This window comes from Hippocampus bargibanti, linkage group LG08 (assembly GCF_051943395.1).
Source record: "Hippocampus bargibanti isolate YZ-2025 linkage group LG08, ASM5194339v1, whole genome shotgun sequence".
NCBI classification, from domain to species: Eukaryota; Metazoa; Chordata; class Actinopteri; order Syngnathiformes; family Syngnathidae; genus Hippocampus; species Hippocampus bargibanti.
This window is the reverse complement of record NC_142741.1, coordinates 18022119-18049273: the sequence shown is the minus strand read 5'-3', so window position 1 is coordinate 18049273 and position 27155 is coordinate 18022119. Positions and strand designations below refer to the sequence as shown.

The window sequence follows — 27155 nt, the reverse complement described above, 5'->3', positions numbered from 1 at the left end:
CTTGTTATCTTAATTTTTAAGTTAAAATTAGGTTTCATATTTAAGCGTAACCAACTCAAATTTATGTTACCTGAAAAAATATATTCATGTATACTGTACTTACATTTGCCTTCTATATCTAAAAAAAAACCCCACCTCACATGTCTGTTTTAGTGCACATTTTTCTATTAAGGTTTAAAACAACCTTTGATAAAACATTTAAAGAGTTTGATGGTTCTCTTTATTTGTAAGTAGGTTCGTTGTCAGATCTCCCAGGCAGGTGACGCGCAGAGCTTGATCGCGGCGTGGAGTCGAGCAAGTCGTGCTGTGAAACTCCGTGCGATGCTGAGCAGGTCTCTGCGAGCGGTGTGTCTGTCTGGGTCTGAGTCCGAGATGAGTCTGAATCTCTCTGTCCCACGACAGCTGCTTTTATACCATTTTCAAGCGTGTGATATGCGTCTGGGTGAGACGCACATCAAGGAGATCAAGGAATTGAAAGACATTAAAGCGGCGGTGCGCACCGGTGACGCCACAGGGCTCCCCTCCTGGATCTGAAGTCGGGGAAAGCGACGCAGGAAAAAAACGAGCTGGACGCGCTCAGAAGAGCCGGTAGGAGGTGAGACGTTCTGGGAAGTGCGTCGGCTGGTATGATGTTCGTGGTGACTGGGGCCGCAGAGCCAGCGCAAATTGCCGGAGGCGGGTGAGCAGATCATTGACGTCAGCAGTCGTAGGGTCGGCCGGGTTGAGTAGCTCACCAGGCAGGCGTAAACTGGTGCCATATACCAGCTCCGCTGGAGTCGAGTTGATGTCGGGCTTTAGCGTGGAACGGATGCCCAGCAACACCAGAGGCAGTGTTCGGCATTGTCGGCAGACATTAGGGAGGCCTTCAGTTGGCGATGGAGGCGTTCCACCATGCCGTTCGCAGCTGGGTGGTAGGCAGTCGTCCGGTTTCGTTCACATCCCAGAAAATTGCACAGCTTGCCAAATAGTGCAGACTCGAACTGGGCTCCACGATCTGTGGTGATGGTCTTTGGTGACCCAAAGCGGGCGACCCAATGTTGGAGGAAGGCACCGACAACAGCTTCGGACCCGCAGTCGGACAAGGGAAGGACTTCGCACCACCGGGTGAGGCGGTCAACGCAAGTCAACAAGTACCGAAAGCCACGGGAGGGGGAAAGGGGTCCGACAAGATCTATGTGGACGTGACTGAACCGGGCGTCCGGCGTGTCAAAAATTCCCACGGGGGACTTCGTATGGCGCTGGACCTTTGAGCGTTGGCATCGTAGACAGCCGCGCACCCAGTCTCGCACGTCTCTTTGCAGTCCCCTCCAGGAAACCCTTTTCGCCAGCATCTTGGTCGTGCCACGAATTCCAGGATGAGAGAGACTGTGCAGAGACTCGAACACCTTTCGCCGGAAGGAGTCGGGAACCAGTGGTCGAGGGCCGCCGTCGGACTGGACGCACAGGATTGTGCAGCCAGAGTTATGGAGAGGGACCGCGATGATGTTGGAGTCGTTGGCATGGTCGGCCAGACCTTCTTGTACCTGGGCTGCTGCCATCTCATCGTAGTCAAGACCGTCGGGAAACTGGATCGCGTTGATCAAAACTCGAGAAAGGGCGTCTGCGACCTCGTTCTGAGCCCCCTGGACGTGGCGAAACTCAAGGTTAAATTGCGAGAGGTAGTCCAAGTGCCGAACTTCTCGCTCCAGGTACTTCGTCGATGCCGAGGGGATGGCGGAGAGGAGTGGCTTGTGGTCGGTATAGATGATGACGCGTCCACCCTCGATGAAGTGCCGGAAGTGCTTCACGCTGAGGTAGACACCAAGAAGTTCCCGGCCAAAGGTGGAGTATCGGCGTTCGGCCGGCTGGAGGGCCTTGGAGAAGAAGGCGATGGGTCGAGAGTCACCATTGAGGCCATCGTGGAGAACCGCACCGATTGCAACCGTGGAGGTGTCAACCATGAGAGACAACTGACCATCGGGGCTTGGGTGAGCTAGTAGTGTTGCGTCAGTAACGAGATCCTTCAGCCGTTGAAAAGCCTTCAATTGCTCGGAGGAGAAGTCGACGGGAACGTGCTTCTTCCTGTTGCCAGTCAGCGAGTTTAGTGGCAGGGCAACGTCGGCACAGTTCGGGATGAAGCGGCGGTAGAAGTTTACCATCCCGAGGAATCGGCGTAATTGGGTTACCGTTTCGGGTGTGGGAAAGTCACGGATAGCCTGCACCTTGCCAGGTAGAGGGCCTACTCCTTTGCCATCGACTAGGTGACCGAGGAACTTGACCTTGGGCTCGCCAAAAACGCACTTGTCGGAGTTGACGACCAGGCCGAGGAAGAGGATAGCGGTCAGGAACTGTGACGAAATTCAGTGCTCGGAAGTCACCGCAGGGACGCCAGTCGCCTGCCTTCGCCTTGGGGACCATGTGCAGCGGGGAGGCCCATTTGCTGACCGATGGACGGATAATACCAAGCTGAAGCATGTGGTTGAATTCGGCTTCAGCAATCCATTGTTTTGCCGGGGCAAGGCGGCGAAAACGTTGAAACTTCGCGGGACCAGTGGTCACAATGTGGTGAACAACGTCGGGAGCAGGTAGGGTCGTCCGACTGGGGTTGGTCATGTCGAGGAATCGTCAAAGGAGCGTGAGAAATGGAGAAGATGAAGGAGATGGTACATGCGAGAGATGAAGAAGCGCAGGGTTGCCCGTCCTACCGTGCACGGACAGGCCGGTCGTCTCATCAGTCAACCTCTTCCTGCGGATGTTGACGGAAAGATCAAACTTGTGCAGGAAGTTTGCGCCAAGGATGGGGTGAGGAACATCGGCAATGGTGAAGATAAAAGAGAAGGAGCGACGTAGGCCCAAGTCGAGGTTGAGAAACCGTTGGCCATACGTCTTAATGGTGGTGCGGTTGGCAGCTTGCAGGGACACTCCAGCGTCAGGGTTCCGGCGCTCCGCAGGGGAAGGTGGCAGAACGCTGATGTCAGCAGCCGAGTCCACCATGAATCGTCTTCTCGATGTGCGGTCGCGGACAATGTGGCTGGTTGTGGAGGCGCCAGGCAAGTGGGAAAGCCGTGTTCACTCCCTGGCTGGGCCGTTTCCCGACTTCTTGCACTGCTCGCTGCATCGTTTGGCCCGGTCGCCCCAATATTGGTGGTACCAGCACAGGTCGGGGTCCGCGCTGGATGGGTTCCGGTTGCGGCTTGGGCTGCGCTCTCGAATGGGGCGGCGTCCGCGACTACGGCGGCGCTCTCGACTGTGGCTGCGTTCCCGAACTTCCGTTCGCAAGCCACGCATCTCGTCGACGAGCAGTTGGAGAGCATCAGTCGAGGGCCCTGGTGTCAGAGGACGCTGCATGGCAGAAACTAAAATTCAGTGTAAACTCAGTAAATTAAGGGAGCTGACTATTCAGTGTCAAACTCATGAAGGCATCATTACTAATGTGATAATCATATATATGAAATCTGTAGTCGCTAATATAATTACTGATCAAAATAGGTCACAATTCTATTCAAGAAGAGATTCAGTTTAAAAAAAGTAGTATCGTGTCGATTGGGTGGTCCATTAGTCCAGTGGTTAGTGCGTCAACCTCACAGTTCAGAGTTTGTGGGTTTTATCCCCGCTTTGACCGCCTTGGAATTTGCATAGTCTCCCTAAGCGTTCATGGATTTTCTCTGGGGTCTTTGGTTTCCTCTCACCTTCCAAAAACATGCATGGCAGGCTGATTGAACACTTCAAAATGGCCCCAAGTGTGAGGGTGATTGGCTGTTTGTCTCTGCGTGCCCTGCGCTTGGCCGGCAACCAATTCAGGGTGTCCCCCACCTCGTGCCCGAAGACAACTGATATAAGTTCCAGCACCCCTCGCGACCCTAGTGAGGATAGCCCGGTCAGAATGAACATGCACGGCAGGCTGATTGAATATTCCAAATTGTCCCAGGTGTGAGTGTGTGCGGATGGTTGTTTGTCTCTATGATAATTTGGCAATGGTCAAGGTCTCCTTGCCCTCTCCCTCTGCCCAATGGCGACTGGGATAAGCTCCAGCAGCCCCCGCAACCCTTGTGAGGATAAAGCGGCATTGAACAAGATGGTTTCGATTTTCTTGCAAGATAAAAGGGGCCAATCTTTTTTTTTTACTTTCTTGGATAAAACAGTTAGGTAGTGGAAAGATTTATGTTGGGCACCTGTGTGCCAAAGAAAATGGAGTGTAGACCGAGACATTACATTTGAATCATGGTTCGTTCAATCTCAAATATCACCAATTCTCCATTTTAGACATCAGAGCACTCAGTTAACTGCTTTGACCTTTCAAATCCAGGCTGAAAATGAATGATGTACACCAGGGGTGTCAAAGTAATTGTTTGCCGCGGGCCACATTGTAGTTACGGTTTCCTCTTGAGGGCCGTTATGTATTTGGGAAGCCATTAGAATGTTGAATCCCCTCCACATATTACATATAGAGCGCACGACAAATTAATGAATAACTAGTTTTCAAATCTGAAGTCAAGAAGAATGACTGTTATTGTGGTTTACATCCAAAAATATGAAATTTTGGTTAGGATTTTAGCAAGCATAATGGAATTTTACAAGTTTGATTTGCTTTCACGGGCCGAAAAAAATGATGTGGCGGGCCAGATTTGGCCCGCAGGCCTTGACTTTGACACCTGTGATGTACACGCAAAGCCCCACATTCAAGCATATAGCCTCCGGAGAGCAGTCTGTCAACTGTGTGTATCCACCCATACATTATCTGAGTCATTTATCCTCATGAATGTCACAAGCATGCTTTAGACTATACCAGCAGACTTCGGGCACTCGATGGTGTACTCCCTAAACTACTCAATTTCCTAATATTGTTTGTTCCCTTTAAAGACAAACACAAAGTTTCTTCGATAGTGTCTCCTGTTCTGAATTTTTGTGTAATTTAGAACACGACTGCAACCAGTAGCCCCGAGTTCAGTGGTGCTGCACAGTGGAATACTATCATAAGATCAGACAGAAACATGTTCAATCCCACTCAACATGAGCGAACTGCGACTGGTAATAACCCCCTCCCCCCATGAAAGAAGTCCAAAAAGTATGACGTTATGGCGTGGCTGTTTTGCAACTCATTCTCAATATAAATGTTGCAAATGTACACTGATACTTTGAAGAAATAAATTTAAGAATTAGATTGACTGACTTGCCAGAATTATAAAACACTTCAGAGGCACCGTAATTAAATGACTTGTATGTATGGATTCTATTGTGTCTGCTTTTGTGATAAGGTGCACAGCAGGATTAACTTTCCCTCAAAATCTGGTGTGCTAGCTTCGTCATCTGGTGCCCTAAATACGAGCAAAGACCAATAATCTACCGAATGTGATTAAAAGACACATTCAGTGACATGTTTGTCACTCATCATCAAGGATCTTTGTGTTAGTGTTTAGTCAGGGTCGTACCAATGCAGGCTGAAGGCCAACAAAGGAGACGAAGATAGATGCAAACATCCTGAAAACCTGACCATTACAAAACCTTAGAGGCATGTCCTGATTTCTAATAATTGTGTTGGACCTTTGAAACTAGCTGGAGGTGGGTGCAGGAGAGGCACATAAAGGGTGCTAATGTCAGAAAAAAAAATAAACAATGATCTTATTGAGGACTAAAAAATTATGTTGAAAATTAACAAAAAAAAAAAACATTTGATCATAGCACATTTGGACAGATGTTTGCCAATGTCTTTGAAATCGCTGTGATGTGAAAAAAATCAATGGTATGCGTATTTCAGCTCTGTGATGGTATTTCTCAGACCAGTGTGCTCTTTTCTAGGAATTCAGATTGTGCCAGGCCTGAAGGATTGAATTGTAACCATTGTTTCCAGTGGCATCTCGTTTCCGTCGGATTATTTTGACCGTACCGAAAATTGCTTTCCTATAAAAATCAGCCGCGCACTAGTTGCACTAACCCATATGTTAATGCATCATTTACCCTTTAAATCAGGGTCGGGAAACTTTTGGACTAAGAGAGCCACTAAAGTAAAATATTTAGAAATGTTTTACAGTGAGAGCCACATGCACACGCTCACACGCGCACACACAGTTTTACAGCATCTAAAATACCCAAAACACGCAGTATGATATTTTTATTCAAATGCAATACACCAGTAAAAATGACTTAAAGTGTCCAAAATCTGCAAAAAAATTGAGCTGCGAATTGGGCATTTTCAGAAAGTCCCGCCCCAGTTCGTGACGTCACACCAAGACGTCTTGCAATGCTGGAGAATCAAAACAATGGCTTCAAATTCGGAGTATATGCTTTCTTGTTACACATCCAGTTATGAATATGATTCAAATAGTTCTGAAGACGAAAGCATACATGTTTGCAATCGATTAAGGAATTTATTCCGTGCCATTTTGAGGCAACATTGGGGGGGAAATGTACTACCCAAAAAGAGGCAGAGAATGGCGTCCAAGCTCCTGTGAGGAATTAATCAGCCCGTTTCCACAGGCTGATAAATTCCTTCCATGGAGCTTGGTCACCCTCTTCTGGCGGCTTTTTGGTGCAACACGAGGTTTTCAGACCAAAAAAGTACAGAAAAATACATTGACGTGATGGAAGGACTGCTACAATGTGTCTTTTTTACGGTTCCTTCAGTGACGTCACGTACGGACTCGTCACCATCTCAAAAACAAGACTTCCTGAATATTCAGCGCGAGTCTATATGCGGTGGAATATTTGTATAATACGCTCAGTAGAAGTCATTTGAAGCCATTTTATAAATTATGGACACAACTTGTCCGGAGACGTCGGTTGTCCTTTAAAAGGAGGTGTTTATATCAATGGCCACCTAGGTCAGTATCATCCAATCAAAATTGTGTTTTCCACCAACTGCTGCCCAAACAGGAAATGAACAGCGAAAAAGCGAGAATATTTGCGTATTTAATTTTATCGGCAAGCCAGATGCAATCATCAAAAGAGCCACATATGGCTCGCGAGCCATAGGTTCCCGACCCCTGCTTTAAATGCTGTACTTTTAAGAATCAGAAATCTTGATTATGAATATCAGTCAATAGAAAAATGGGTTCCCGAGATAACTATTTACGCTGAATCCAAAATTAGTTACAGGGACTTCCCAATGGGTTATCCAACAGAACCAAAAATATTTTTTTATTAATGTCTGAAATGTTCAGGGCTTCAAATAAGCAGAGAACAATTCATCTTTGATAGTCTGCAATTCATCAAAAATATAAAAATGTTATCACAATTAATAGCAGTATTCTTGCTCAACTGCTTCAAATGCAATCATGGGAGGAAATAGTAACGAAAGTGCAAAACAAAAGGTCAAATAGATCATATTTCCTACTGTGCAAGCAACATCATGGAGGGACTTTTTGATTGTGGAATAACATGTCTCTTTGAGGGAGCGGGTGTTTATTGGTCAGAGAAAAGTAGTTCTATAATTGACATTCTTTCATTTAAGAAAAAAAAGGTGTAAATGACGGAATAATTCTGTAAATCATTTTAGTTTGGATTTAACTTCTGGGACTGGCGTTGTGTTGAGATTCTGATGACACTACGTTTCACAAGATGTAATTTTTTTCCATGTTGTAACATGAACCATCAGTTTTTTCTTGGAAGAACTTGGAAGAACTGGAGAACTTCAACAGTCTTTCCTCCCGCCTACCAAATCACATATTGGGTTGTCACGTTTTGCGCTGCCAACAAATGTAACTGTGCACCATCACGTTTCTTGTGGAATTTGAGTAAGAGTGTGAGTCCCACATGGCCGAGAGCAATGCAATCGTGGCAGATTTAAGACCCGGATGCTTTCGAGGAGTCTCGCGTATCGTTCCTTCGCGTTGCGGAATGTACTTCACGAAGAGAGATATTAAGCCAGAAAAACTGGTTTTGCAGTCGGTGGCTGGGCGGACCACTTGGAATGCACCTCCCATTTCATTTGTGCACTTTTTCCGCGTGCAGGGTTTAATTAATGACAGTTGATGACACTGTTGTTATTGTGCTCGCTTTTAGGGGTGACATGTATGATTTCAAACCTGTATTTAGCCTGAAATGTGATGGGAGAACATTTCAGCATAGACTTTTATTGCTCAGAAGTTTGATTGGATAATAATAATTAAATATAAGAACATATGTTTGGTTGAAGAGCATAATGTTTAACTGAAAGGGGAATCTGAACACGGAGATGTACTTGTGCCTTGCTCGACAGGGTTGGCTACTTGCTGGACTTGAAAGACAGCCTCTTGCAAGGCTTTGTTGTTGCAATAGATAGAGTATTTGGGATTCACAGAATTCCATTAAAAGTTGCTCTTGTTCAGGGGTGGACAAACCTTTTGGCTCAGGGGCTATATTGATTGTTAATCCATATGTTGACAGAATGACAAAATGAGACAAGTGAGAGAGCTGGTGGCCTTTCTTTCCACTCACACCTCATCTCTAACTTTACCTCGCCTCAATCAGCACACACGATAGCCTTGCTCTACTGATGTCATGCATGAATTTTTGAAGCCAGTCACGGAACGCTTCAAAGTCTTCGATGCTTATAGTTAGCATTATGGAACTCCTCTCCTCTCTTATTGGTGGTCCAGTTTGTGGAAACTTTTAAACACGGTAACACTCAAACCATTCGAGGAAACGTGCACTTCCTCGACTGTCCATGGCACTTCAAGCAATTTCATGTGAGCATGGAAATTGCCAGAATTGGACTGGGCAAGAATCACTTTATTGTTTTTTTTAAAGTCTCTTGATTTGAGTCTTTCTGTTTCCAAGTGTCTCCTGAATGTTACACACTTGGTAAACCACTTCGTTTAATCAAATACATTTCACATTCTCTTTTTTGGGGATGCCATGATCTATAGAATGTATATGTAAATGAATGAAATTAAAAGCTTCCTCAATTCCAGTAAACTCACTGCATTCTAGAGTCACTTGTGTGTCGACGTCTTGGGTCCCGGCGCATTACAGAAAATAGTGGCACGGACCAACTTATTCCGTCATATGCTTCATTTGCCACCATTGCAGGCAGCCGTATGGCTTCCAAAACTTCAGTTGTTATTTATTGATCGTTTAATGTAATATGGTAGTAGACTGTTTATTGCAGATGTTTTTCCCCCCGTTTCACAAAGGTCCGCAAGTGTGAGATAATATTTCTTTCTCGACCTCTCTTCTTCTCTCTTCGTCACAACCTCCCTCCCGATGCCCTGCAACTTGAATTAACTGTCTCACATGGCGTTTCAAATTCCTGTTATTCCAAAGCTATATTAAATGTATGCAATCATTCATTTTGAACCACAGCTGTGTCCCAACCTTCGGCAGGCCAGATTAAAAAGAGGCCCGCGTGCCATATTTTGCCCACCTCTGCTCAAGTTCCATTTTAACAAATGCCTTTTGGAAAAAGTATGTAATCTTCATGTATGAATGCGGCAATTCATCTAGGAAGACATTCAAAGAATCCTGAACCCTTCTTGCATAACAATTTTATCGGTTTAGCTGAGACAGAGCCCAATTGCAATCGGTTCCCTCACTTTTGAAATTGAAGGGCCTGTGCATCACCACCTTAGAAATGTCTACAATAGGTAGGCTGCTATTTTCCCAAAATGAATGACCCTAATTAGGAATAAACTAAAAATCCCCCAAAAAATCGTACGATGAAGGACATTTAAGAAAAGGCTACAATTATTTAGCAATATGAATGGCGATCTTTATATGATATTAGTTATACAATGGTAACTATTTTGTTTTATTATTATTTTTTCTCAGCTATAACACTTGTTATTTTATCATAAATTCCGATGTTATTCCCATGAGAATCCAAAAGCATGTTAACAATTATAAATGGTCATATCACAGGTTTGCGGCAACTGGACTTTGCTGATATGATTGTTTTGAACAAACTCATTTGCCGTGGGCCACATTGTAGTTATAGTTTCCTCTCAGGGGCCATTATGAATTTGGGGAAGACATGAGAATGTTTAATCCCCTCCGCATATTACATACAGAGTGCACAACAAATCAATGAATAACTAGTTTTCAAATTTGAAGTAAAAATAAATGACTGTTATTGTGGTTTACATGGGACAATTTTGATTTAGCAAGCATCACTGACGTTTGATTTGCTTTCATGGGCCGAATAAAATTATGTGGTGGGCCAGATTTGGCACCACGGCCATGACGTTGACACCTGTGGTTTAGAATAACACCCAGGAGATACCAGGCAGGGTGTTCCGAATTTCTGAACCGGACTTCAACTGTATAAATGCATTTATTTTATAGATAACTATCCATTAAAAAACAAATGGGGGGGGGCGGGGGGGGCTCTATATTTTGCTATTTTGAAGAGAAATGTTGGTATCTGCATATTTTTTTTAATTGTATTTTTACTTTGTTTGTATTTTACAAAGAAGTGTTGTGATCACAGCATTTTTTGCTGGGGTATCATTGTGCACCAAGTGTTTCTGCACGTTGTGGGTTACTAATGCTATCTGCTGTCCCGCATTGCTTCAAGGTCACGAACATTGTGTCTTGTTTTGAAATGTGACACAAACTCATGGTCACTTTTGCCTTCATCAAGCAGTGGAAAGATTCCACAAGTGTCGTGCAAACACGTAATTGTGGTCAAGCACCTTGAGGGAACCAGTCATTCCTCCTCCAACCCAAAAAAGGCACAATACATGCACAATTTCCTCATTCATGTATGCTTAAAGTTGTATGATTGAGCAAACATACATAAATGTTCATGGCCTGTGTACAATATTATGTTTTTTAAACTTTCAGAGAATCCAGCTTGCATTCAAGCAGGCTGTTTTCACCCTTCTCTTGTTCCATGTTATCCAAAAACTCTAATTAGCCTTAATCGTCATGGCAATGTGTTGCGCCTTGCTGTGATGACAAGTGGTTTGGGATAGTGGCGGTGACAAAACAACATCAACCTGTGCCATCATTTGATATAAATGGTGGTTTTATACGTTGCAGCGTGGTGGGAATGCACACCACGCAATCAAAGCGACAGGGAACTGATCTTTGAGTGCATTTGTCAAAAATATCCAAATATGGCTGTCACTTTATCAATGACAGATGACGCTGCAATACTTTGCCACTATTGATATTTGCAATTCTTTACTTTGTTCACAGGCACGCACACACACATACACACACACACACACACACACACAGACACACACACACACACACACACGCGCACACACACACACACACACACAGACACACACACACACACACACACACACACACACACACACACACACACACACACACACACACACAGTCTCAGTTGTATCAGCTGCAGTTGGTTTTACGTACTTCATACTTCATTGGAACTGCTCTTGAGCTGATTGTCTTGCAAGAGTGCTTGACTGACTAACCTTGGCGGTCCGGATGGAAATGCTATCAAACTCATTGGATTGTATGTCAGTATTCTTTTGTCTGCCAAACATAGAAGCAAAATTTTATTTTTCCCATGGGTTTTACAAGAGTTTGCTTGCAGAGAACTACTATTTGTACTTGTTCATGCACGCAAGTCATTAAAGGGTATTTTTTACTTATACAGCAGCGGTTACAATCAAGCCCGACGGAACAGAAACTGTCTCGGTGTCCCTGAAAGTCTGATTTGTTGCTGACGGTTGTGATTTCTTTCCTAGGGAAGCATGCACGTTCCCTGGACAGTTGCCTGTTTGCTTATCATTTTCACCAGTTCACTGCTTGGTCTCTGTTGTTACTTTCTAGGTTGCATTGGTTCTTATCTGCCACCATTTTTAACTGTGGGTTATTCAGACTGGTTACAGCAGGGGTGTCAAAGTAATTTTTTTGCCGCGGGCCACATTGTAGTTATGGATTCCTCTTAAGGGCCGTTATGAATTTGGGGAAGCCATTAGAATGTTTAATCCCCTCCACATATTACATATAGAGCACACACAAAATTAATGAATAACTAGTTTTCAAATCTGAAGTCAAGAATAATGACTGTTATTGTGGTTTACATCCAAAAATATGAAATTTTGGTTCGAATTTTAGCAAGCATCATGGAATTTCACAAGTTCGATTTGCTTTCGTGGGCCGAAAAAAATGATGTGGCGGGCCGGATTTGGCCCGCGGGCCTTGACTTTGACACCTGTGGGTTACAGGAAGTCCATTTCACATTAATTTATCAGTCAACGAAGGTTAAAGGGGACATTCTAATCCAATCCATGGGCTATGCATAACCACTTTGTGTAAATGCTAAAGGCGTAGTACAGCGGCAATGTTGTTGTACGAGGTTCTGAGACGGCGCTCCCAAGACTTTTTAGTGAGGTCACGGACTCTGGTACATGTGTCATATTTGTTCTGCTCTAGCTCAGCACTGTCTTTGACACCATGTACTGTAGTCGGTTTTTACAATCCTAGCCGGAGAATAGCATGGGCCTTTAGGGATGTGTTTTGGAGTTATTTCACCCCTTACAGGCACATACCGACATTTTATCTTTGTGTTTGGGCCACTGAATGCTTAGTTGTCACTCTCAATGCTTTAAGGTTCAATTCTCTGTCCTTTTTTAATAGCTTTATGTCTTGTTTCTGAGTAAATCCCCTGAAATCATGGCGTCTCATTTCATCTGTACTTGACGGGTACACAAATTTAATTTAAAAATGTGACAGAAATTAAAGTTAAGTCATTTGGAACGAATCACACCACAGCTTTTGGTGACCTGGGTGCTGAAAATGCACATCTTCTCTCTGGGTCTTACCTCAGCTTCATGTCTCATGATTCAAATGCTGTTTTATTTTTATGTTACATTTGCTTTACATTTGTTTACGTGATGCTATGTTAAGCACTTGGGTCGGCTGTGTTGTTCAGCTCTATAAATAAAGTTGGATCAGATAAGAATGGAATTATGTACATCTACACAGGGAGTTCCAGAGCATTGTTTTTTTATCGAGCCACCTGTGTAACAGTCTCATAACTGTGACACCCAGAAAGACTCACCAGTGTGATGATGATGATGAGCTAATAGTCATAAAAAATCATTAAGTCCCATTGCGTTGTAATTGTAACGCTGAACACTGCTATTTAACTAGAATGATTGCAGACTTACTTGTATCAACACATTGAAAAATGTTTGCAGTTGTGGAGATGTGCTCCTTGAACTGAGCTCTCTTCTAAATTTTAATTTGTCACAAGCAATCAGATTACAACATATGATTAACCACTTGTTTTTCCTTCTTTCCATTTCTCTTTTGAAATGCTTTTAGATTCAGGTTCCATTGTTTTTTTCTTTTTTCCAAAAGGTGCCTGAGGTGATCAGCAGTATTCGCCAGGTGTCCAAATCAGCCCTAAAGGAAGACAACAAACCAAAACAGGAAAACGACGAGGCCTTCTACAATTCTCAAAAGTTTGAAGTGCTGTATTGTGGCAAGGTGGGAACCGGATGCAAAATGAAGATCCATTGTGCCGGCCGCCATCCTTTTTGCAAGGCCATTAATGTGTTTATGACTGCAGGTGACCGTTGGGCACAAAAAAGCTCCGTCCACCCTCATTGATGACTGTATTGATAAGTTTCACCAACACGAGTTGAAGCGCAAACGGCTTCTTAATGGCCAACGAGGCTCCATGGACAAGGTCCCTGTGGAGTTCACAATTGGGGTGGGGGGAGATCCACTCTCCTCGGTTTTGAATGAGAAGAATGAAGACGGCAAAGGTCAAGGGGGGGAAGACATGACCGGTAAGAGAGCAGATGCTGGAGTGTAAACATACAGTACTTTAAAAACTGTGTGCAACTCCACCCATGGATGAGTTAAAAAAATAAATCACCGCTTATGTGTGCGTGTGTGTGTGTGTGTGTGTGTGTGTGTGTGTGTGTGTGTGTGTGTGTGTGTGTGTGTGTACGCGTGTGTACGTGTGTGAGTGTGAGTCTGTGTGTGTGTGTGTGTGTGTGTGTGTGTGTGTGTGTGTGTGTGTGTGTGTGTGTGTGCGCGCACTAACTCGGTAACAGGGCCATCTTCAGGTTGCTGACAATTGGCTTGACACACATAAGGATTTTCAAGCTCATTATTAATATAATATCTTTTAGCACAGACAAATACAGCCCAGCGGCTTCATCTGCGGTGTCCACAGTGACCCTGAGGTGATGTTAAAGTGTAAAATATTTGCTTTTCTTTTGAAAGTTTTTTTTTTTGTTTTTTTTTTTTTAAACCTGAGGTCCACGTGTTTTAATGCTAGTACTGTCAGAGCTACGACTTGTGACCGCAGTGTTTTTGTGACTTTACTCACCTTCCATTTTCCGAAATGGAGATGATTAAAAATGACAATTGTGGTCCCAATGTTGTCAAAATTCTTTAGCACTTTCAATAATAATACAGTACACTTTACATGTGTCCTTGAGAGTTTTAAAAGTCGCTTCTGAATACAATGTAAAAAAAAAAAAAAAAAATGTCTATTTTGGAGTTCATGTACAAAATTGTCATAATTTTCATCCTAAAAATATATTTTAACGACTGCTTATATGTTATATATTAAAACATTTAAACGCATGTCAGAAAGAAATGTTTTGTTGGTTTGTTTCGGCCCTCCACATATTGCCGCCCGTTTTAGAGATAATCTGGGCTTTTCATTAATTTGGTCTGATTATAAGGCTTCTTATTCATATCTCTATTTTCCCTCTGTGTCCATGTTTCCAATAATATTTAATATACTTTTCAGGAAATAAACTATGACATTTTTTATGAACATTTCGGCCTCCTACGCGAACTGTGAATTCATGTTAGTCTTCTGGGGTTACTACTTTACGTAAGTGGTACTTTTAGAAATTTTGAGAATCACTCAACCCGATGGTGAAAATTTCTTTTTCAATGTGTTGCAGGGTCGAGCATGTCCGCCAGCAGTAGTCAGAGCAGCCTGAGAGGGGCTTTCCCTGAGTCCATCTTAGAAGATTCTGGCTTTCAGGAACCACAGGAGTTCCGCATGCGCTGCAGCAGCCTTGCAGGAAGTCTGCAGAGGTCGGCCAGTGAAGGTGTCGGATTGGACCCTGCACGTCGTAGACACGCTAGCGCTCCCAACCACGTACAGCCATCTGATTCGGATAAAAACCGAACCATGCTTTTCCAGGTGGGACTATTATAGTTTGGTTCAAAGCTTGAATAATCCCAAAATATGAGTCTAACTGCCTGTAAACATATAGGACATTAATGCAACAGAATACTGTTGAACGTCTGTGTAAGCTCTCAGTCATACAGGAGTGGTCCATCGATGAGAAAGTTTCTTCAGCCGTCATCTGTACTTCTTTGAAGGTGTCGGACGTTTTGCTTCTATCCAAGAGGCTTCGTCATCGAACTAAAATTTTGCTGGTCGTTTTGGCCCTATATATATATCCCTACTGTCCAGGCGTGGCGGTGCCAGACTCTGCTATGCTAGGTCCCTGCTCTCAGGTTGGGGGGAGCAGAGGCCTATTCCCTGAGGCCACACTGATTACTTCTATTGTCCTGACTGATTACTTTTAACCTCACTGTCGTCAAATGTGTGGTTACTAGCTTTTAGGTGCATATGTACCGCAGATTGAGGCCCACTAATATTATCCCTGCGATGTTGATAAAGTCTTTTTCTTAGAATTTGTTTAGTCTCCCCAATGTATTGCTCTTTACAATTTTCATTTTTACAATGTATTGAATAAACTACATTACTTTGTTTTTCATTTGGCAGCCTATCTTTTGGATGCACTAATTTTTGCCTTAAAATGTTTATCAGTTTGAAATAAGTAGTAATTTTGTGTTGCCAAAGGACTCGTAGTTTTTAAAAAACCCCTGCAATGTAAGGTACTGACTGCTACTCCTCTCCTTCAGAATTTTTGGTTTAATTCCCTATTCTTTACTTTTTGTTAAAAGACCACTTAGGGTAACCACGGTTTGTGAGCGCTCTCCTGGCATGTTTTGACTCATTTTCTCTCCCTTTGACACTTGTTAATATTAGTTTAGCCCTATACTGGAGGGTCCTGATAACTCCTAGTTTGTGTTGTAGAGGGTGGTTATATTCAAAAAGTAAGTATTGGTCAGTGTGCATGGCCTTCCTAAAGACTCCTGTTTTCAGCGCTATGTCGTCTTTTATAATTACTTTACAATCCAAAAAGGCGAGTTGGTTCTCTTTAATGTCCTCGCGGGTAAATTTAATATTGATGTCTACTGAGTTGAGGTGATCTGTGAAGGATTGAATTTATTGTTTTTTAATTATGACAAAAGTGTCATCCACATATCCAAACCAGTGCCTAGGTTTTGTCCCCAGGAAGGATGTGAGGGCCTGTTTGGATTGGATTTGCCTTTATTAGTCTTGCAATGGAGAAATTTACATTTCACAGCAGTAAAGTTATGAAAGCAACAAAAGTAGAAAAACAAAATACAGGAGCTGCTAGAACGGCATCCACTCTCGCCACGCCGTCTTGAAGTCAAAAGAATAAAAAAAACAAATAACAAATAACATGACAACACAAAGACACAGAGAGTCATTCAATCTTAAACACGCCATTTTTGACTCGCGGGCCGCATTGGGTTCTAAAATTTGACAGAGGGGCCGGGCCAGGAGCATTTGGAGGGAGTGTTTGGGCCGGAAATACTAAACCTAAAGCATTAAAGGACAACCGACGCCTCCTGACAAGTTATGTCCATAATTTATAAAATCACTTCAAATGACTTCGACTGAGCATATTTTACAAAGATTCCACAGCATAAGCTATAGTTTTCGTTTTAAGACTTACACATAAATAACGCCATGGTGAATTGTTGTGTGTTGCATCAAGACAACTATTTGATATTCGCTGACACAAATTCCCAGCTGACAAATCAGCCCATTTCCAACGGAGCTTGGGCGCAATCTTCTGCATTTTCTGGGTGCTACATTGCTGTCATTGACGTCTCGAATTGATATGGGAGGACTCCTTGAATCAATTGCAAACATTTATGCTTTCCTCTTCAGAACTATTTGAATCATATTCATAACTGGATGAGTAACAAGAAAACATCTTCTCCGAATCTGAAGCCATTGTTTTGATTCTCGAGCAAGGCAAGACGTCTTGGCATGACGTCACGAACAAGGGGGTGGGACCTTCTGAAACTGGCCATTTCCGGATTCATTTTGAAATCATTTTTATTGGTGTTTTTCATTTAACTAAAAATATCAGCCTGCCTGATTTGGGTATTTTAGATGCTATAAAACGTTTTTCTGATGTTAGTGGGAAACAAAAAAAAATGGTGCCGGTTGTCCTTTAAATGTAGTGTGTACAAACCGCACAGCACAGTAAGAACACTACAACCCAATTTAGTAACTGTCTTTCAAATGTGAAAAATATCCCTGATCAGTTAATAAATTTGTCTCAAGGAATATGGCCTTTACATACTATTTCGCAGATACTTGGAGGAGGAAATGGAAATAGATTAAAATAACATATGCACTGTGATTTATCAAGATTGCGTCTGTTTTTAATAAGTTTTCATTGAAGGGGCAAAGTTAAAGAAATCAACATTTATTGAAAAATGGAATCACTTTCAACATTCAAAACATATTATTACACAACGAAATATTCAAGCTCAATAATACCTATTTGTGTTAAATTCCGCCAAATCATAGATGGTTTGTCCTGACCGCGCGCTCAACAAACTCTCCACTGTCACCCTCGCCTTCACGCACAAACAATACATGTGTACCGTCGCCGAGCACACAGACATAGGCTACCTGCAGTTGAAATTTGCATACTCGGCACGGCAGCCAATCAGAAGCCTGCTTCTTTCTTCCGGACTTTATCAAGCGTTATAAAGTCGTGCAATTGCATGTCATTTTCCAAAATAGATGCACTGAACCTCAGCCCAGAAGAAAGATTCAAAAGAAGCTAACAACATATGTGACGCTACAAAACGTAAATTTCCATTAAACCATTAAACCGTGAATGTGAAGTGACTTATGAAAGGGGCTTTGTGGCTCTTAGGAAGCAATGCAAACGTTGCATTGTGCACCACAATGACAATCGACTATTGCAGCAAAATCTACAGCCATGCACATTTACCGTAAATTAAGCAAGGTAGCATTTGTAGTAGGTACATTCTTCATTTAAAAAAAACTTCGTGGTTGGTGACAATGTTTTTTAATGTGATTGCTTGTCTCATTGTGCTTCAGGTTGTGAAAAAATGGGGCAGGCAACTTTTCAGTTCACTGCCCTGTTTTTCCACTAACTTTTTGTCATGAGTTTCAGACACTGTTTTTACTATAATTTGGGCAAGTTCGGCGGGCCGGATTAAAAAGCCTAACGGGCCATATGTGGCCCGCGGGCCGTAGTTTGCCCATGTCTGGATTAGCCACTATGGGTGAAACTGGTGAGCCCCTCGCACAACCATGAATTTGTTTGTAAAATTTTACTCTTGATTAATTAGTATACACTCTAATGCTTTGCAAGATGAGTTGCATTATAAATAGTTATTTTTACACACCACTGCCAGGAAAACACAGCATAGTATGTCAGAATTAAACATATTGGCCGAGACTGAATGTAATTATTATTATCAGTTAATTACGCTTGAGGAAACACACAATATATTTACATACATGTATCTATTGGGAGCTTAACAAGATAAAAAAAATACAATGTCAACGACAGAAAAAAGAACAATATTGGACAGAGACATTGACAGGGGAGTTCATACTGGGCTGGAACACAAAAAGCGAAAATCTGAAAATAATGACAAGTGTAATTGCATCATTGGCATTTATTGGTAAATCGTGAGGGAGAAAGCATTTTATTTTTACCTCAAACAAAGTGCAGGAATAAGTGAAACCGCAAGGGACATACCATTAGTGTATTGTGGTTGATAATATGTCAAAATAAATAAATGTAATATGAAATACATAAAAAATGAAAACATAACGCAGTTGAATTTTAAATTGCACACATAAAAACTGTGATGTAACAATTTAGTGTATTAAGAAAAGGAAAATAAAGACAGAATAATTAACATTGTAGATTACAATGAAACTTCTTGACCTTGAAATCTACATGGCCTTTAATCGCCCTTCGTGTGAAAATATCTTTGTGCATTTAAAACCATTCCCACTTTCCTGCTTCTACTACAATTAAAATTGTGTGAATTTACTGCACAACAAGTTCTGTCATATGACACTATCATTTGCAAATGAATTATTTACAAAGAGGAGGAAAGGGATATTTTATATGTTGGACCTTTTTTTTCTTGTTTGTATTTTTTTTCTGGCAAAAATGTACCATGCATTTACAAATGCATGCATTTGATTGAAGAACAACTATTTGTTGTGTATATATATATATATATATATATATATATATATATATATATATATATATATATATATATATATATCCAAAATGCAGTGTGAGCCAGCTGCTATCCGTCCCACTACATTTCCACACGAGGCTAATTATAGGTAGCCACTCAATATGTGACACTGCAACACACTGACATTGATTTTCAGCATGTGCCAGTGCAGTCTTTTACTATTTTTTACCTTACTAATTGTATCTGTTTTTAACAGCATGAATCAACCTGACTGCACATGTTTTTACATTATTCATTTATCATTTGTTTATTTTTACAGGTTGGGCGTTTTGAAGTAAACCTCATTAGTCCAGACAGCAAAACAGTGGTGCTGGAAAAAAACTTCAAAGATATTTCAGCTTGCTGTCAGGTTGGTTAACAAAGAAACAAACAAACAAAAAACAAACAAACAAAAAATCATGTTTTTGTTGTTGTTATTGTTGTGTTACTGATCATATTTTCATTAAAGGTCATCATCAATGTAGAATTCTATCCCTAAGAGATGTTCAGTACAGAACTCTGCTGGTGTCACTCTTAACGCAACACTGGTCTCCAACGACAATTACTGATAATTGATGCATCAAAGTGTGAATCCGATTGACGTCAATATAGCACACCATATATCAAACTCAAAATTTTTAAATAACTTTCAGAGTAACTTTGTGTCCGAAACTAAATCAAGTTAATGAGTGAGGAAATCGTAATTGAGGTGCAAAATGGCAGCTTTTATTTCAAGGTATTTTTCTTTGCAAACATGTTGGAAGAAAAGCTGCAGGAGTGTAACCAACATGAATTAGTGAGAGCTTTTCTATGGGGAAATACAAGTCATTGGCAAAGGACGGGTTGCTCAAAATGTTGAGTTACGGCGTGGTGGCCAGATCCGGTAGCAAATTATGTGTGTCATCTTTCATGATCTTTGCTGAAATTCATATGGGAATGTGACATGGTCATGGTTAATAAATAGCGTTTGGATTTTGCGTCGGCCATCTGAGGGAAGCCGTCACTGCGAAGTGACCCGTGAGAGAGAAAAAAACGAGTTTGACATCTGTGAAACTCAGTGGAGACAGGGTCCCAATTTTTTAATCATCTATGATACTGCATTGTTTCCAGATCTGGAGCCCCCTTATGATGGTCCTAAATAGAACTTATGTGTCGCTGTTGCATGATCCAAATTGATTTTTGACTTGTTACTCGTGAAACCCAACCTAAAGAAGTTGAATGAATTTCAAAGCATTTGGACTGAAAGGCTGCATTTCCTCAAATCTCATCACTGTTCTATCTATTTACAGGCCATCAAACAAACGGACCATTTTGGATTCATCTGTCGTGACTATTCAGAATCTGGTCTCAGCCAGTATGTGTGCTTTGTTTTCCAGTGTGCCAGTGAGTCTCTGGTGAGTCTTTTCAAGGATATACTATTTTGATTAAGTAATTAGTAATTGATTAAAAAAAACAATGTTTGATTTTTTGCATTCTTACAAATTCACACATGTGCAAAGGTGGATGAGGTGATGCTGACCCTGAAGCAGGCCTTCAGCAATGCTGCCTCATTGCAGAGCAATAAGACTTTGGTCCAGTTATGTGAGGCTTGCCCAATGCACGACTTGCACAAGCTCTGTGAACGCATCGAAGGTACTGTCGGAATCAGTATCAGCGTATTTATATTATGTGCAGAATAGTGATTTGATTTTAGAGTGAACACGTACAATGCTATTTTTTTGTCAGAGTTGAGTTCTGTTGGATCTCTCCCGTAATAATGTGATGGATATGGCTCCCATACATTTTCAATGCAAATAAAAAAAAACATTTTATTCTCATCCCGACTATTTGTTGTATTACCAAGATTGGGTGGCAGCGGTTGGGGGGTAATATTTATAAGTACCTGTATATGGTTTTCAATTTAAATAAAATACACTAGGTATATACTATTTTTAGGACCTGCAAATTAAGTTGTTGCGTCAATTCTGGCTAGACACAAAAAGAACACCCAGAAGGAAAGCAAGTAGTCATGGGAATCATATTACACTGTAGAGATTATATTTCAGATGTGAAATTCAATACTTTTATGAGAAAAAATAAATAGTCCATATCATACGTCTGTGTAAGCTCTCAGTCGTACAGGAGTGGTCCATCGATGAGAAGGTTTCTTCAGCCGTCATCTGTACAAAAGTGAAGGTTTCGGACGTTTCGCCTCCCATTGTAAAGAGCAGTACATTGGGGAGACTCAACAAATTCTCAAAAAAAGACTTTATCAACATCGCAGGGATAATACTAGTGGGCCTCAATCGGCAGTACATTTGCACCTAAAAGCTAGCAACCACTCATTTGACGACAATGAGGTTAAAATCTTAGCGAAAGAACATAGATGGTTTGAAAGGGGGGTAAAAGAAGCGATTCTTATAAAACAACAAAATCCTTCATTAAACCGGTCTGGTGGGGTGAGGTTCAATTTGGATCGTTCATACAATAGTCGTTAGTCAGGAATGTAGGAACAATCAGTGGGGCCACAGGGAGGGGTCCCCTGCCCCCCAACCTGAGAGTAGGGACCTATCATAGCTGTGTCCGGCGCCACCATGTCTGGACATTAGGGATATATAAATGGGGCCGATACGACCAGTCAGACTTTAGTTCGCTGACGAAGCCTCTTGGTTAGGAGGCGAAACGTCCGAAACCTTCACTTTTGTACAGATGACGGCTGAAGAAACCTTCTCATCGATAGTCCATATCATGTTATGAAAATGGACTATTAAATATTTGTCGTCGACTTTTACTGTATTTTTGTAAAATTCTGTAATGTACGGTGCGGAAAATCATTCTGGACCCTCCGCACCCTGCCCACTACCTTTTCCAGCTACTCCCCTCAGGCAGGCGCTACCGATCCATGCGCACCAAATCCAGCAGACATTTAAACAGCTTCTTCCCCCAAGCCATTAACTCTTTGAACAGTAGCCCAAATGGAATTGTATAGTGCCTCTTTGCAATTTTTTTGCGTGTTCGACCGGAAACAAATTCCTTGTGTGTTCTACATACTTGGCAATAAAGATGATTCTGATTCTGGTATATACGTACACGCATAAATATGTATAATTCTCAATATGGTGGATATGTACAATATCCTATGCATTGTATCATTGGAGTTATTATATGCATATAAACATTGATTTTAGCATCAGTGAGTTACAATTACATTCAAAATTAGGTGTTTAAAAATATCACATGAAATATGGATTTATGATTGATTCTCTCTCTTTCTCTCTCTGTCTCTCTCTCTTACTCTGTCGCTCGTTTACTCACTCTCTTTTTGTTTTGCATATTACCAGGCCTCTATCCACCCAGAGCAAAGCTGGCCATCCAGAAATATCTCTCCCAGCTGCCTGATGATGAACAAGTGGAGATATTCGAGCGTGTTCAGGTCAGGCTGACGCAGAGTATATTAATAGGTTTGGCAGAGAGAGTTTCAAAAATGCCTGCATCTGATCTCTCAATATCTCAATGGCTTAACTCTGCAGAGACTGAAGCCCAGTTCAGACCAAGAAGAGAATGAGCTAGTGATTCTATATCTCAGGCAGCTCTGCGAAAGCAAGCAGAAGACCCACCTCCACATTGGAGAAGCCCCTCAGGTAGCTGCATTTCCATCTACCAGAAACAGTGAATGGAGATCAGGACAAAAAAAATGAGACAAACCTCCAATGGATTTTTTTTTTTTTGTAAATATCAAAAGTGGTTCACTTATTTTTTTTATCATTTCCTTTCTGTTCATTGTTGGCAGAACGCAAGCAACTCCGCAGGGGATGGGGCGGCCACGAGCAGCCGCTTCAAACTGGACATCTTGAAGAACAAGGCTCGCTCATCCCTCACCAGTTCTCTGGAGAACATCTTTGCCCGGGTAGGTCTTCTTGTCTGCCCACCTTATTGTGTCATTGTGCTTCCTGGGGATTTAGATGGGCCCATATCTGTATACTGAGTAAGACCCCAGTCTTCACATTCCGGCTGATGTGAAGTCTGAGAACTACACAAAACATGACCAGAGCAGAGATTGGAAGCTGGGTCGCTCAAAAAGTGAGGCAGATGTGTTAACAACAGGCACACTGTTTCACCTCATGAAATCATTAATTCATTCATCTTCTGGACCGCTTGATCCTCACGAGGGTCGCGGAGGGTGCTGGATCAGCTGTCTTCAGACACGATATGTCAGGGTGGGGCCCCGACATGTTTTTTTTCTGAAAAGCGATTATTTTTGGAAATGTGATGGTTTAATTTACAACAGATTCTTTTCTTACAGACAGTGTTTTTTAGGTGTTCAATTACCTTACATGTTAGGTCACGCCCTCATAGTAACATCAGCTGAAAAAGGCGCGTCACAACAACATCCGTGACACTCTGACGAAGGCGGAAGTATACGCCGAAGCATGTAAGGTAATTGAACACCTAAAAAGCCACTGTCTGTAAGAAAAGAATCTGTTGTAAATTAGATAACAAGTAGACAGTATGAACGCAACACAACTATTGTGAGGGTTTATCCTGATGTTGGTGACAAAAGAAAGAAAAGTCATCGTAACATATTTGTAACATGCTTTTGTGTTTCACCTTTATTTCCTGTGCACTTGTGCATCATTCTCAAACATCATCATGAGTAGAAATGTATTTTGTGTCAACGTGAGCGTATGCAACATTAATTTTTGAATTTTGAACTTTGCATCAAATTTAACTAAATGCCACACCTTGGTGTGAATAGCAACATACAACAGATTTTATGAATTTGTGTCATTATTTCGCACTGTCTATTATCTTCAGGGCGCCAGTCGGATGCGGGGACGTCTGGGAAGCATGGGAAGCATGAGCAGCTTTGACAAAGTAAGTGTCCAGACAGAAGCACCACAAAATTCCCCGAAGGAAGGATTCTGGAAATTGTCACCTACCCCCTTTCCCTCCCCCGCCTCCCTCATTTTTAACCCACTGCCTGTAAAAAACTTGTGATCTAAACGACACAAACGTCAATCAGCCTCGCAGTCACGTTGGGCCGTCGTGCCGTTATGCTGCTCACGTGGGACAGAGGAAGCCAGGAGCCCATGTGCTCTGGTGTCACCGGTGTGCAGAATGTTGAATGAGAGTGCAATGCAGTCCTTCCGACTGCATCAGACAGAGACATACAGCTTAAAATATAAAATGCACACGAGCCTGACATTGACTTCACCCACTGTTGACTTTGTTTGTTTCTTCTTGCATAAATCCACAATTGTAATCACACTTTTGAGTTATCCTCCCAAATGTCATTTTTCTGCAAATTTTCTGTTAATGTTGCATAATTTCTCTACATAATAGTTACACGTGTTTGATGTCAGGCTTATCCAATGGAAAGAAGAGAGACATTATAAATTTAAATGTGAGTGTGGGGGGTGCTGCTATCAAATATCAATCCAATTATAATTATCTATTATCGATTCATGGATTAATCAGACAAAAAAAATGATGAGCCATTCGCATAATTTCATATTTATTAATCTTTATTTTATGCCATGTTTAACTCATTCACTGCCAGATGATGTGCAAAAATGTGTCTACTCCAGTACCAAGGTTTTCGTAATTTTCACTCAAATTCCAGGACCCACAGAATATTGAGTTTTAGGACTGCATAAACATTGAATGCAGCGTAAGAAACCTTATGCTCTCTTCTTTCATCAGAAAAAAAACGGTTAATTCCTAAATTATATGGGTCTGGATTAATATGAGGTGCAGGTGGGGGCAGCTGTACAAAGGGTAAATGCTGCCCCCTAGTCGGAGGGAAAAACATTGCCAGTGGTCTGACCAGCCCTTTACCCGCTAGAAAAATCAAAACCTGAACAAATTCGGAAATGGCACTCCATGTCATATGTTCAATTCCCGAATAAATTTGGGAATGGCAATTGATTAGTTAATTAATTTTGGTTGATTAGCATTGTTTCATAAACTATTTGAAACTGACAGCTACTTATTTGCTACTGATTAATGTCGAGGGGCTGCTGCCGGTCATACATACATCCGTCGTAACGTTCTTGTTCTGAGTTTTGAAGTACATTATTTGACTGAATTCATTTTTATTCCCAAATTTGAGTAATACAAATGAACTAATTGACTTCTAAACAAGAAATAATGCACTTTACTGTTCCGCTCCTGTATTTATTAATTTAGTTTTTGTATGTGGTACATTTGAACAACAGTACATTTTCATGACATCAGGATGCCAGTCAGGAACTCCCAAGTCAGGATTTCCACGTGCTGAGTCGACTTCCTCCTATTTTTATTGTTTACCCTCACCACCCAACAGAGGGAAGAACAGTGTGAACGCTTGACCTCTTTTATATTGACCTGTCAGTCATAATCTAGTATCCGTGAAGCGGATTCGACCAATATTTGGTATTGATTGTACATTGTGAAAGGGAGAATTGGATGCTGGTTCTGTCAAATACATCAGCGCCACGAGATTGGGAGGCGGGTGTGCCAAAAAAGTCACATAACGCTACTCATTAGAATACAATGGATGAGGGAGTTGCACCAGCAGAAGTGTGGAAGTAAAGTCCACGAATGGGCAGAAATTAGTGTCGCCGTTGCGCTTTGTAGATGAGGTCTGTGCTAAATTTGACGTCAAGATATTCACGGACTTTCGTTTCCCTTTTTTCTTTTTAATTTATTTTATTTGTTTTACCCAACTGGGATTGATACAAATATTCACTGATGTTTTTTTTTCCTTTTCTCATCTGAGAGGGAGGCATCTATCAGGTATTGGATTTTTGTCAAGAGCTATGGTAAACTGGCCAAAGAAAACAAGATTCCTGGAATACAACGATCAAATACATAACATTGTGCAAAACCAAGTGTCTGTACTGCAAGGATAAAAATGGCTTGACAACATACGTACTCTGATACCATGTCTAGTACTGTGTAGTGACCTTGAGAAAAGACTCCACGCTTATTCATCCACAAGGCTGTTTGTCATTCCTCAGTCGGTGCTGCTGTACTGGTACTGGTGAGCAACAGTGATCAGATGGGCCCAGCAATTTGTATTGTGTCAAGAATTGTGTCTTTGTTGCTATACCTGTTTCTTCAGGCTTTTATTGGAGGATGATGTTCATTTTTCCAATTTCTTGTGGGAATGTCGCACTTATCATGAAAAGGAGAAGAGGGACACTGTGATTTGATTATGCACCGAAAACAATTTTATTGTTCAGTACAGGGGTCGGGAACCGTTTTGACTAAGAGAGCCATAAAAGTAAAATATTTAGAAATGTTTTTCAGTGAGAGCCACACACACGCCCACACACACACACACACACACACACACACACACACACACACACACACACACACACACACACACACACACACGCATACACACAAACACACACATACACACAAACACACACGCACGGGATTTCAACAAAATGCCCGAATACGTCTCTGTAAGCTCTTAGTCATACAGGAGTGGTCCATCGATGAAAAGGTTTCTTCAGCCGTCATCTAAAAGTACAGATGACGGCTGAAGAAACCTTTTCATCGATGTTAAAATGTCCGAATGTATTATTTAAAATTACTTTGTTATAATACTCACCATTAAAAGAGTTTTCCGTTCCTCATGATTGGTAAAAAAAATCCAGGCAAACGATCGGAATGAAAGTCAACTTGGCGGGTTCATAGGCGAAGTTACTACTAGCTTGCCTGCACACTACTCATTAGCTAGTACACTTGCTTTCTGCTGTCTCTCACAGAAGTATATTGATGCTAACGTTAGCATTGGGCTTGTCACTGATATTCAACTGTTTCATTCATGATATTGTTTCATTGCAAATTAGAACGGCAGAACCTTTTCTCTCCACAAAGGCAAATCCGTCAGTCTATTCAACCTG

The 27155-nt window shown here is 41.8% G+C and overlaps 1 protein-coding gene across 2 annotated transcripts in view; it reads left to right on the top strand.

The window, feature by feature from the left end:
- tbc1d4 (TBC1 domain family, member 4) overlaps positions 1-27155 on the top strand; it is a 53536-nt gene that overhangs the window by 2442 nt on the left and 23939 nt on the right. For both annotated transcript variants that reach the window (XM_089002142.1, XM_089002141.1), the window contains exons 2-11: positions 13243-13371; positions 13454-13676; positions 14814-15058; positions 19556-19645; positions 20565-20669; positions 20775-20907; positions 22596-22687; positions 22785-22895; positions 23045-23161; positions 24070-24129. In XM_089002142.1, the coding sequence (XP_088858268.1) occupies positions 13243-13371; positions 13454-13676; positions 14814-15058; positions 19556-19645; positions 20565-20669; positions 20775-20907; positions 22596-22687; positions 22785-22895; positions 23045-23161; positions 24070-24129 (1305 nt within the window). The remainder of the gene's footprint in view (positions 1-13242; positions 13372-13453; positions 13677-14813; positions 15059-19555; positions 19646-20564; positions 20670-20774; positions 20908-22595; positions 22688-22784; positions 22896-23044; positions 23162-24069; positions 24130-27155) is intronic.